Source organism: Halichoeres trimaculatus, unplaced genomic scaffold (genome assembly GCF_033239565.1).
Source record: "Halichoeres trimaculatus isolate MK-OKI-2021-1 unplaced genomic scaffold, fHalTri1.1 fHalTri1_scaffold_5, whole genome shotgun sequence".
NCBI classification, from domain to species: Eukaryota; Metazoa; Chordata; class Actinopteri; order Labriformes; family Labridae; genus Halichoeres; species Halichoeres trimaculatus.
Window position 1 is genome coordinate 16,477,719 of NW_027437183.1, and position 12,626 is coordinate 16,490,344.

General features: G+C 39.3%; 3 protein-coding genes across 7 annotated transcripts in view; 1 reads left to right on the forward strand and 2 right to left on the reverse strand.

Annotated features, from left to right (window-relative positions):
- Nucleotides 1-1,271, reverse strand: part of agtpbp1 (ATP/GTP binding carboxypeptidase 1) — a 25,483-nt gene extending 24,212 nt beyond the window's left edge. For 2 of the 4 annotated variants that reach the window (XM_074669677.1, XM_074669675.1), the window contains exon 1: nucleotides 949-1,271. The gene's annotated coding sequence lies outside the window, so the exon portion shown is untranslated. The remainder of the gene's footprint in view (nucleotides 1-948) is intronic. The other 2 variants (XM_074669676.1, XM_074669674.1) reach the window with 1 other exon arrangement.
- naa35 (N-alpha-acetyltransferase 35, NatC auxiliary subunit) lies at nucleotides 1,208-8,354 on the forward strand. 2 transcript variants are annotated; one of them, XM_074669679.1, is made up of 23 exons: nucleotides 1,208-1,377; nucleotides 2,411-2,539; nucleotides 2,632-2,665; nucleotides 2,814-2,928; nucleotides 3,097-3,171; nucleotides 3,392-3,559; nucleotides 3,840-3,906; nucleotides 4,053-4,096; nucleotides 4,207-4,257; nucleotides 4,544-4,627; nucleotides 4,769-4,883; nucleotides 5,004-5,182; nucleotides 5,410-5,469; nucleotides 5,683-5,789; nucleotides 5,893-5,959; nucleotides 6,139-6,237; nucleotides 6,336-6,514; nucleotides 6,639-6,775; nucleotides 6,889-6,974; nucleotides 7,053-7,193; nucleotides 7,362-7,484; nucleotides 7,637-7,717; nucleotides 7,898-8,354. In XM_074669679.1, exons 2-23 carry the CDS (start codon nucleotides 2,419-2,421, stop codon nucleotides 7,955-7,957), a joined length of 2,193 nt encoding a protein of 730 aa, XP_074525780.1. In that variant the 5' UTR covers nucleotides 1,208-1,377; nucleotides 2,411-2,418; the 3' UTR covers nucleotides 7,958-8,354. The 2 variants fall into 2 exon arrangements, with proteins under 2 accessions (XP_074525780.1, XP_074525781.1); XM_074669680.1 differs by having other exon boundaries at nucleotides 1,210-1,377; nucleotides 6,907-6,974; nucleotides 7,898-8,353.
- Nucleotides 8,355-9,529: 1,175 nt separating this feature from the next.
- Nucleotides 9,530-11,287, reverse strand: LOC141790963 (kallikrein-5-like). The gene is made up of 5 exons (XM_074671134.1): nucleotides 11,050-11,287; nucleotides 10,718-10,880; nucleotides 10,139-10,407; nucleotides 9,916-10,055; nucleotides 9,530-9,820 (listed from the first exon to the last, which is right to left on the reverse strand). Exons 1-5 carry the CDS (start codon nucleotides 11,084-11,086, stop codon nucleotides 9,671-9,673), a joined length of 759 nt encoding a protein of 252 aa, XP_074527235.1. The 5' UTR covers nucleotides 11,087-11,287; the 3' UTR covers nucleotides 9,530-9,670.
- Between the last annotated feature and the right edge of the window lie 1,339 nt (nucleotides 11,288-12,626).

Consider the following 12,626-nt stretch of genomic DNA (forward strand, 5'->3'; position numbering starts at 1 on the left):
GTTGAACAAAGCAATACTTGATCATGTGTGTGCATTATATATAAAAAAAAAAACATGGGCCAAGCTAATTTCAAAAACATCACTGAGCAATTAATTTCAGCGAAAGTCTGGAGTAATGCCATTAAAAGGTCTTGCAAGAGTTTATATTCAGGCAGGCAGTGGATACAGGAGTGTTTATGGATTAAGGTAAGATGAGTCATAGGTGATGCTGCGGCGACTGATAGAGCAATCAGGCCACAACACTAGTGTAAAGTAAAGATAAAGCTTTGGTTGAAAAAAGAAAAAGAGTTTGTCTAATTGCAGTGTTAGGTGCTATTTGCGTGATGGTCACATATACTTCTCATACAATTCAGAGAATAAAATCAGCAGTGAATAAAGGTAGGAGGCAAAAAGCTTCCTCTGAGTATGACTGCAAATTCCCTCAACCTTTCTGACAAGTGCAGCTGGAAAAAACCCACATGAAACATGGGGTCTTGATCTGATATAAATGGGTAGAGGTGGAACACAAATGTTGTTTGATCCAGACCTTTAAAAGCCTTATACGTGAAGAATAATCTGCTGAAGCTTTCACCGAAGCAAATGTTAAACATATCTGTTGTGGGGGACAGCTTACAAAGGACTGTCCGGCGGCCCTACTGGGTTAGAACCTAATAAGAGGACTTCAGACGTATATGTTACTGTCAGTATACAAGCAAGCAAGGAAAACAAGAATAAGTCATAATTTGGATGTAACAGTTTACTGTTTTGCTGTATGTTTAGTAAGATAACCAACCAAGGCTGGTGTCTGCTGCACCTGCTAGACAAGTCAGTCATTAACGGCCGCCTGTCTGCGACAGCAGGCAAGCTAACGAAGAATATGCTAACAATAATGCTAAATACATAGCATATAAGCAACAGCGACAGGAAACTGACCTATATTTCACGTTATATTGCTAGGATTTTACCAACCTGTATATTTAGGAACGGCTGTCCCGTTCGGGGAGGACCTGTTCCAAGTTAAGGCGGACCGCTAGTGTGTGCCTGAGCGTTGCCTGAAACGCCCTGATGATGTTGTGATGAGACCAGCCCAAGCTGTCACAGGGGCTGACTGTGAACAACGCGAGAGTACATTCCTCTCTGTGTTTTAAGCGTTGTTTTAAAGTCTTTGAAATGATCGGCTCGCTCGCTCGCACGCTTTACCTAAATGTAACACTAACAAATAAATTTTCATTACATGACATAGGATAAAAATCTCTGAGCTTTTCACCGTGGGCTTCAAGCCTATGATGCCATACAAGGACTACAATTACCAAAAGGACGACGGATTGTGACGTCAAATTTATGCGTCAGTTATTGAAGAGATCTTTATTAGCTTCATGGTTGGTTCTAAATACTAAGGTATGTCCTCATTTTTAACCATTTTTAAGCTTCTCAATGTTTTTTTCATTTAAAATAGCCTGTGAATGACGAAAAATTTAGGACTGTGCATTGGAAACACCCACTGTTGGCCAAACAGCTTGTTGGCACACGGTAGTACTAGCTACACTGACGTTGGTAATAGCTAGCTTACATGTCCTATCGTACGACTTTTGATATTTTTAAGTGGTTAAAAAAATAGAAAAGATCTGTTATCTGTTCTCATACCTTTGATTTTTCCTATATGTTTCAAACAGGTAAAATTAAAGGTATGCCAAATAGGGTGACAGATTTTTGCTTGAAGTAGCTGGAAGATCTCTATGTGAAATGTAATCAGTAGAGTTGATAGACGTTTTTATAATTCTTATGTCAATATCATTCCTTAAATCTGTTAAAGATTAAATAAAAGTCATTCAAAATGCGGATCTATCATGGTAATGTCACTTTATTGGTTTAAAAAGGCTAAGGTCATCGACTGCACTGATGCGTTCAATTTATACCTTTTTTGGCTCTAATTTAGCTTTCCAAGTCAGAGCATAATGTTAATCCCCTACTGTTGTCCCACTCTATAAAATACCCCCGTTAGTCCACCCGGGAGTGGAGTTCAAGCACAAATTTTGGTAATCACTAGGACATACAAGCAGTCAGAGAGCCTTCGTAGATTATGAAAGAATAATCGAGAATGATGTCGCATTACAATACATTTTTTACATCTATTGTGTTCAAATTTAATAAAAAAAAGACTTAACTTTTTTGTGTTTTTATCATTAACTCTATGTCACGATTTTATTATTGATTTGGTGTTTGAATTCTATAAACCACAGGTAATTTAAGATCAGAATTGAGCTGGAAGTAACTGTTGAAGAAGAAAGTCACTATAAAAGTCCTTAAAACAACACAAAAGGGGAATGATTGTTTTATAATTATTATTAGCTGCCAAAAAGGCAGACAAATTCTACCCCATACTACATTTTTAACATGAGTTTCCCCCCTTTTTTTCCTGGTCTATCTTTAGTAGTCACCATGGTGATGAAATCAGCGGTTGAAGACGATGATGCTGGCTGGGGTCTGGGCATCCCAGAAAAAATGAGGAACAATGCCAACTGGGTTGATATTACACATGAATTCAAGGGTTCCTGCAAAGGTACAGATTCTGTCAGTGACTGTATGCCAAAACGGATTTATAAAAGAGACTGACATGTTTCACTTTCTCATCCTCACCCCATATTAATATAGAGTTGAACCTTGGAGAGCTGCTTCATGATAAACTGTGAGTATGACATCCTATTTGCATTATTTGAGGGACAGTTTGTAGAGTGTTTATGTCTGGGAATCTATGACTTTTATTCAAAACATGGATAAGAAAGGAAATCTTTGTGAGATACTTATTATAAACATATGGACCTATTCCATGGCAGGTTTGGCTTGTTTGAGGCCATGTCAGCCATAGAGATGATGGATCCTAAGATGGATGCAGGGATGATCGGAAACCAGGTCAACAGGAAAGTGCTCAACTTTGAACAGGCTATCAAGGTAAAGTGCTGCTGAGTTCTGACCACTTTACAAGGAAAACAGTAAAATGTAGGAATGACACCAATTTCTTGATTGAAATTCTAAAACTGTGATTGCATTGATAAGTTGAGTTTGTTTAATAATGCAGTTGGTTTGTTCTTATTGTATGACTTTCTGGTTTCAATGTAGGAGGGAGCCATTAAGGTTAAAGATTTAAGTCTTCCTGAACTCATCGGCATCATAGACACATGTTTCTGCTGTTTGGTGAGTTTTACTCTATTGTACTGTAAACTTTGTGGTTTTTGTATACATATGGACAATTGATATACACAATTGATGAATCACATGTTTTTTTTGTTAATTCGATTTTTAACACAGAAAAATCATTCAGTCATCAAGCAAACTACAATTTTTTCTTTACAATATCACACAAAAAAAAAACAAATATCAAAACATTGGGTGTGCATTTTCTCTGTATTCTTAGATCACCTGGTTGGAGGGCCACTCTCTGGCACAGACCGTGTTCACCTGCCTGTATGTCCATAACCCAGACCTGATAGAGGAGCCAGCCCTGAAAGCCTTTGCTCTGGGCATCCTGAAGGTGTGCGACATAGCACGGGAGAAAGTCAACAAAGCTGCTGTGTTTGAGGAGGTAAGCGACTCTTTAAAAGTCTGTGCAATCTTTCCTTCCATTGTTAAAATACCGAAACAAAACTTCAGTAAATGGAAGGAAGAATTTTTCAAATGCAAATATAGTTGTGGCAGCATTTCTTTCACTTTTAAGTAATGAGACAATCATCGATTCTATAATGCAACCCCTTCTTTTTCTGTTTATAGAAGCATTTAAAAAAAAGCAAGTAATATCTCACTTTGCTCTTGAGTATTCAGGGTCATATTTATTGGTCTGATTATTCTTTTACCTTTTTCTGTAGGAGGACTTCCAGGCTATGACCTATGGCTTCAAGATGGCCAACAATGTAACGGACCTGCGTGTGACAGGTACTAAAGCTGATCAGTTGATGAAGAATCAACCATTAAGTCCTTAGCTTTAACATACTGTCTACAGCAGTGACACTTAGAGACTAATACTGTGAATTTAAACGAATGCCTGATGACGTCTTTCTGACACTTGTTCCTCATTTCAGGTATGCTAAAAGATGTGGAGGATGAGTTGCAGAGGAAAGTAAAGGTATTTGTTGCATCAACATTCTTTGCCAGTTCAGTAAAACCCCAGTGAAATACTTGTGATACAGACATGGAGCACTGAATTCTCTAATGGTTTCTCTTCCACCACCTCAGAGCACCCGCAGTCGACAGGGCGAGCAGCGAAACCCAGAGGTAGAGCTGGAGGTAAGTTAGGTCATCTCCTTCACATCCTTGTGAGTTACACTTTGTTTGTTCTCTACTATCTGATTATAGTGAACTCATATGACCCCAGGAGACTCTCCTGTGGAATTTCCAGCTGTTATAACAGTTATGATAATGAAGAAAAAATCTGACCCAAAAATGGACTTGGTCTAAACTAAGGAAAAATGTGGCCTTTCTGGTTACTTGGGGATTTAAAGGCTGATTATATTAATAGATTCTCATGCACATATGAGCCTGTTTGATCTTCTCATGCGCTTCATTTTTCCAGCATCAGCAGTTCTTGGCACTTTTCAATAGAATCAAGTTTACACGCCTTCTGCTGACAGCACTGATCACCTTCACAAAGAAAGAGGTAACACACCAAAACCTACAAATGACAGAAATGAATATCTGCCAAATGGGTTTTCTGCTCTTTAAATAAGAGCAAAGAAAATATCTTGTTATATTTATTTTAGCATTTATTTTTTATTGTTAATGGTATATCTTTTTTCAGACGAGTTCAGTAGGAGAGGCCCAGAAGCTTGTGGCTCAGGCAGCTGACCTCCTGTCAGCCATTCATTCCAGCATCCAGCACGGCATCCAGTCACAGAACGACACCACTAAAGGAGGTAACGTATACACCTACACCAGCACCATCCCACTACTTTCAGCTAAGGCGTTGCCCTTGGGAAGATCGCTTTGTGATCACAGAGCTGCTTGAATAACTTTAGTCTCTCTCTTGCGTCCAGACCATCCCATCATGATGGGTTTTGAGCCCCTTGTAAATCAAAGACTGCTGCCACCGACTTTTCCCCGCTATGCAAAGATCATAAAGAGAGAGGACATGGTGGCCTACTTTGGGAAACTAATAGAACGAATCAAGACTGTGTGTGACGTGATCAACACCACCAACCTACATGGCATTCTGGTAAATACAGTTTTTTGGATCTTTACTTTACACTTAAGCAGCACTTTTTCACAATAATGCCCTCAAACTTTTTCTAAAAAAAAAAAAAAAAAGAAGCTCTGCTATTCTTTTTTATTACTGACTTAGTAGTTGCATTTTAAATTCTGTTTAACTTTTTATGCATATTGTATGACAACAACACATTTATCAAAACTATACCAATGTAATGATTATGTTTCTTTTACCAGGACTTCTTCTGTGAGTTCAGTGAGCAGTCTCCTTGTGTGCTCTCCAGATCTCTGCTTCAGGTAAGTTTATAGCTTTAGTTTTTATCTGGAAGGGACGCTGCCCTTTCTGAGATGAGCACAGAGATTTCTTAAATTTCATGCAGACTTTATCTAGTATGTAGAACAGTAATAGTGACTTCTCAGTGTTTTCATGTAATTGTGTAAGTATTTAATGTGTATTACAGGTCAAACGTAAGTATAAGAGCTATACAAATGTTTTTTCTCTCAATGCAGACAACGTTCCTGATAGATAATAAAAAAGTGTTTGGGACCCACCTGATGCAGGACATGATAAAAGACGCTCTGCGATACTTTGTCAGCCCTCCTGTGCTCTCCTACAAGTAAGTTTGATCAAATAGTTTATGTGATTCAACATTTTTGAGTCTGTTTAGGTGTTTTCAGATTAGCTGACTTGTGGTTTTATGTTTTTGTGTCCTTCCCCAGGTGTTGTTTGTTTAACAACCACCAGGCCAAGGACTACATTGACTCCTTTGTCACACACTGTTCCAGGGTATGTCACTTTTACTCTTCAGCATTATCATGAGTCTATCTGGTAAATACTTGGAGAAAAACAATTCCAGGAATGTGTGTACAGGCTCTTGGTGTAATGCTGAAAGTTGCACACAAATGGTTAAAAAGTAAAGCATTGAGGCTATTAGCATTTGTGTCCTTTGTCTTTTCTGCCTGCAGCCGTTCTGCAGCCTGATACAGATCCACGGACACAACCGAGCTCGGCAACGAGACAAGCTGGGTCACATTCTTGAAGAGTTTGCCACGCTGCAGGATGAAGTACAACACAGCTGTTTCTATCCTCTTTGAAAAGTAAATACTGTGATTTATTAACTTGAAAAACAACTGCAAAAAACTTTCTGTTTTGTTTTGTGCAGGCAGAGAAGGTGGATGCAGCTTTGCACAGCCTGCTAATGAAACTTGAGCCTCAGCGACAGCATCTGGCCTGCCTCGGCACCTGGATCCTGTACCACAACCTGAGGATTATGATCCAGTACCTGCTGAGTGGCTTTGAGCTGGAGCTATACAGCATGCATGAATACTATTACATCTACTGGTGAGAGCACACACGTTTTGTTTGTCACTCACTTGACTCGGCTCAAACTCACACAAACAAGACCACTGCTATGGTTACACTCATGTTATTCTGTGATTAAACATGTGGGGTTTTTTCACTGCAGGTACCTGTCAGAGTTCCTTTACGCGTGGCTGATGTCTACTCTGAGCAGGGCTGACTCCTCTCAGATGGCAGAGGAGAGGATTATGGAAGAGCAGCTGAAGGGTCGCAGCAGCAAAAAGACAAAAAAGAAGAAAAAAGGTGTGCATCGCTGTAGTTTCTGTGCACGCCATGTTCACCAAGAGCTGCACAAAACAAGTGTGTCATTAAATGTGTTGGCTTATTCTTCATGTCACCCTTTTCCTAATGATAAGCTTTGGCTTCCTGTGCAGTTCGCCCGCTCAGCAAAGAGATCACAATGAGCCAAGCCTACCAGAACATGTGTGCTGGCATGTACAAGGTAGGGCATGAGTGGTGATGCTCTTTTCATCTTTTTGCACACTGCAGTGTTACCCATCACCTGTTTCTGTCTCCTCAGACTATGGTAGCTTTGGATATGGATGGGAAGGTGCGTAAGCCTCAGTTTGAGTTGGACAGTGAACAGGTTCGCTATGAGCATCGCTTTGCTCCCTTCAACAGTGTGGTCACCCCCCCACCTGTGCACTACATCCAGTTCAAGGTACCAAAGCTGGCTTCCTCTATCTTCTGGTTCCTCCATCTCAACTCAACGACAGACATGCTATTGTTTTGTTTCTGTAACTACGTTTTATCCCATAGATTTTTCTATTTATCTGACTCCCATTTTATCATCTGCCACCTCTGACTGTTCCCTTCTTCCCCTCTGCAGGAGATGTCTGATCTAAAGAAGTACAATCCTCCACCAGGCTCTGCAGACCTGTATCTGGCTGCCAGCAAACACTTCCAGCAGGCCAAGCTCATCCTAGAAAATGTGCCTAGCCCAGATCCTGAGGTTAGGATTTTTTTTTCTTATTGAATAAATGCATTCTTTTCTGTTCTGTTCTTTTAATTCTTATCTTTCTCTTTCTGAACCATTTCTTCTGTTTTTACTCCATATTTTTGGATGTTTTAGTTCATGTGTAATTTTGTAATGCTTGTCCTCAGGTGAACAGAATACTGAAGGTGGCTAAGCCCAACATCGTAGTCATGAAGCTCCTGGCGGGAGGTCACAAGAAGGAGACAAAGGTAACCCAGAATATCCCCACTCCCTGGATTATAATTAGTTTAAGCTGTTACAGAAAATGCAGATTAGAATTTTTGATCCAGTAAGCAGGACGTGAAGAACAAAGATAGCATTGTGATTAGGGTACCTAAATGTTTTAACATATGTTCAATATTGAGAAAAAACTTTCATTGTCTCCCAAGGTGCTCCCAGAATTCGACTTCTCGGCTCACAAGTACTTTCCTGTTGTCAAGATCATCTGATTCAGCTGCTGTGACTTTGTCCTCTGCTGAACTTGTGTGCAGATCCAGTTTGTATCTAAATTGAGTTTTTATGGTTTTGCCTGACTGTTGAGTAAAAAGACACCAGACTTAAGAACTTGTGAGTGGACCTGAACAAGTGACATTATCAAATCTCCATTGTTTTGTTTGAATGTGTGTTAATGCGTGTGTGAAAGTCAGACCCCTGTCGAGGTGATTGTGTACAAAGACCTGGCCTCTGAGAACTTTTATAAGCTGCCTTCACAACATCTTGAAAAGTCTTTAAACTCCGCCTGAAATGGAAGCAAATGCATATCGTTCAATCATATGAGATCTGTTTATGTATTTATGTGTTTATCTGAATAAAAAAGTTGAACCTGAAAATCAGTCAGTACCTGGTTGTTCCTTTTAGAGCCATTCCTTGTTAAAAATTTATATAAGGCTGCAAAGTCTACCCACTCCAATGCCAATTATTGACTCACAAGCACTGATCTACAGTGCTCACTGAAATACTTTCATCTCGTCTTTGGTCAAGTTTCTGAACCAGGGAGAATTAGAGCAATCTCACAGGGAAAAACAATAATTAATGAGAATAAATCCAAAATTTAAGTCTTAAATTAATCTTAATTTTACTTAGTAGGGACTGATTAGCAAAATCCTGTTTGTACAAATCCTTTCTCATCAAATAATAACTTTTACATCCCCATATGTCCTCAACTGTGTCCTCAATCATTTAGGACTAGACTAGAAAGGAAAAAAAAGAAAGTAAACCAACATTTCTTGCCCTTCACTTCAGTCCTTTTTACCGCTTTAGACATGTTAAATCAGTGTTTTCTAAATTAACTTCTTGCTAGAACAGCTCTCCTAAGCTTTTCAAGATTATGTTGTAGACAACTCTGTGCAGGGCACTCAAAGGCCAAACAAATATTTGTAATGCTTGTAATGCTCTGAATATATACGATACATGGGTAAATTTGCAATCAAGAAGTGGCTGTTTAATAAAAGATTTACTAGGATTTCCACCTTGAATGAGGTTACCTACCTCACAGACAAGTTGAAAACCGACCTAGAAGTGACTGGATGAACTCTTCTTGCCTGATTTGAACATGAAGCCTGGATACAGCGACAGACGGACCTCACTCTCGGCACCTACAACCTCACTTTAACAACACAGCTGTCAATACTGTTTATGATAGACTTTAAAAGCCGGTGTAAACAGAGCCTGGTTTGAGCAAATTAGTAACCTGCTGTTTTGTGATTTCAAAGTGATGTGAGAAGTTGCTGTTATAAGTTTGAGTGAAGTTACAGTGTTCTGAATCTTTTGTTTTGTTATATCCATGTACCCTTCAAAAAAGTTAAAGTAAGAATATAAAAGCAGTGACACCAGACAGAAGATTTCAGACAGTTACCATTCAAGTGTATAAAAAATGATAAAATAAAATCACCCATGAAGTACGAGAGACCACATTTCTTTAATCATGGTAATGGTAATGATGTTTACAGACAATTAACCAAGCACAGCTCACACACATTCCTTAAAGATAATGTTTCTAAGTACACTTTTGTTTGGTTGGTAAAGTTTTCCCTGTTTCAGATTTTCTTCAAAAGTGATCAGTTAATTAATGTTAGCATGTTCTTAAGTCAATAGAGTGGCCGTGCCAGTTAAATGATATGAAACCTACATTTTGTGATCTCATAACAAACCTGTAAGGTTCATTAACTATTTTCCTTCATGGTTTTTCCAATCCACTCCCTGTAGTGGCAAATGTTCAGCATAACAATCTGGTTAGTACACTTGTCCACAGGGTCACTGACAATGATCCCATACAGAGCATTGTCATACTCCACGCCTGAGCCTGCATCACCCTGACGAGGAGAGAAAAGAAAAACCTCCTTAAATATGTCATGGTGTATACAGAAATGATACAGGTAGAACAGTGTGGCATATGTAGTTTTCTTACATAGCAGGCATCCACTCCAGGCTTATGGGCACACATAGTGGTAGATTCATCACTGTGGTACTTGCTGTCAGGCTTATCATTCTCTCCACATGTGGACATTTCAGTGGTGGCACACATCAACTTTGCAAAGAATTTTTTCTCTGTGGATTTAAACAACAGCATTAGAAAACTGACTTCTTGTTTCACCAACTTAAGCCATTATCTGCATGGACGTATCACTCACTTGAAGATCCTGTTCCAAAGCCTCCAACCTTAACCTGCTTGTTTATCTCTGGTTTGGTGCACCCCTCAGGAGGAAGAGCCACCATTGGATATTGTGCTTTCACTGCCTTCGTCAGTTTAATGAGCATGATGTCGTGGAGATGCCCTTCCTCATCTTTAAAGACAAACTGTTGTTTGGGTTCAATTTTTTGTTTGTCGGATTTGAAAAACCCTTTTATTTTTGAAAAAAAGGGTTTATCATAATTGACACCAAGCTCCACTTCCAGATGCCTGAAAACAGAAACCCAGAAGCAGAGAGATTATAACAAACATATTATGTTGAATATATGGCTGATCGTTGAATACTGTTTCTCTCAGTGCATCAGAGTCATAAAGCAGATTTTGTTTCATTTTGACCAATGCTATAATCTGCTGACCCATGAAAATATTTTTCTGAATCCAATCTTTGTTATATTACACTTTGGTACAAGTTTAGAAATTTTTGCATGGAAGTTACTTGTCATTACTTCAAAAGTGCCTTTTTCTAAGGGGAATCCCATCAAAACTGCATAATTTGAGACATGGTGTGAATGTGTCTTACTGTTCTCCACAGTGAGCAGCAGTGATGACCCAGAGAGTGTTTAGCAGAGAGCCCCCACAGCGAGCCTTCCTTTGCTTGGACACAATCTCCACATGGTACTGCCTTAACTTGTCGCATTTCACGCTCCCTAGAATCCTCTTTTCGATAGCACTCAGCGCAGCACCTAACAGGCAGAAGACAATATTTTATAACAAGTCAAGTTCAGTCTCATAACTAGGTTATTGTTCATCCTTCACCTGTTAGATTTTCTCCTCTTAAGTTTACGTAAAGGAGTATTAAGTGCAGGAGTTCAAAGAAATACAGACATACTGGAAACGGTACTCCACACTCACCAACAAATACCAAAATGAAGACAAGGCAAAGCTTCATCTTAGTCCCCTTGAACACCACTCGGTGGATGACTCTCTATTGGCTTTTTCTGATGGTGTGTTACGTGGATGGATCATGTTCTGCTTTTTATACACTGTGAGCATTATGACTCGTCACAGTTTTATTGCAGGCTGTCAGCACATTAATTATCTGATAACTCACGAGAGGGGAGAAGAAGCAAACAGCTATAGAGGAGTTTACAACATGAAAATAAAAAGCAGTTGCTGAAGGTGGAACATAGAGGGCAGAGCATTATTAATTTGTAGTATTGTCTATTTGTTTCTATTTGTATAGGATTTAACCTTTGCTTTCTTATATCAGGGCGGAAACAGGATTTAGGTTTTGCTCAAGAAAAAAATGTGTGTCACAAACAATTTAAGCTTTTTTTTTATTCTTTTATTTTTTTTCACAACAATGTTATATATAGAGTTGTTCAATATGTGCAGTACCGTGAAAAAGGTATTTGGCCCCTTACAAATTTCAGCTATTTTTTCATATTTGTCAAAGTCAGATGTTTCAGATCATCAAACTAGTTTTAGTATCAGATAAAAATGACCTGAGTAATTACAAAATGCAGTTTTTAAATTATTATTTCATTTATTGTGGGGTGGGGGGTGGGGTGGGGGGGGTGGGGTGGGGGGGGGTGGGGGGGGGGGGAGTTATCCAAGCCATCCCAGCCCTGTATGATAAAGTCGTTGCCCTCCTCCTTGTTGAATCATTAATGACTTTGATTAACCACCATACCACACATTCTGGAAAGCTAAGTTCGATTTCTCTTGCAATGCCACACCCCGGCCTGATTACTACCAGACTTTTAGAATCAAGAAACCACTGAAATAGAAGTTGTTTGACCACATTAAGTTGGTTCAAAGATCTCAAACAGCAACACATCATGCCCAGATCAAATAAATTCAAGAACAGATGAGAAACAAACTTAGGGGAATCTATCATTCTGGGAAGGATTACAAAGCCATTTCTAAAGCTCCAAAGAACCACAGTGAGAGTCGTTATCTACCGCTGGAGATAACATAGGACAGTAGTGAACCTTCCAGGGAGTGGCACACCTCACAAAAACGACTCCAAGAGCACAGCAACAACTCATCCAGGAGGTCACAAAAGAGTCCAGAACAACATCTAATGATGCAGCAGGCCTCACTTACATCAGTTAAGGTCAGTGTTCATGATTTCACCATAGGATAAAGACAGAGCAAATACAACATCCATGGGAGACTTCCAAGGCAAAAAACACTGCTCACCAAAAAAACCCCACAAAGACCCATCTCACATTTACAAAAAAAAATCTCAATGATCCCCAAGATTTTGGGGAAGTATTCTGTAGACTGATTAGACGAAAGTGGAACTTTTTGGAAAGTTTGCACCTCGTTACATGTGGTGAAAAAATAACATTGCAGACGAAGACCACCATGTAGACAGTCAAACATGATGGCTGCAGTGTGATGGCCTGGGGCTGCTTCAGGACCTGGACCACTAGCTTGATGGATCCATAAATTCTGCTCTCTAACTTAACACAGTAAATAAT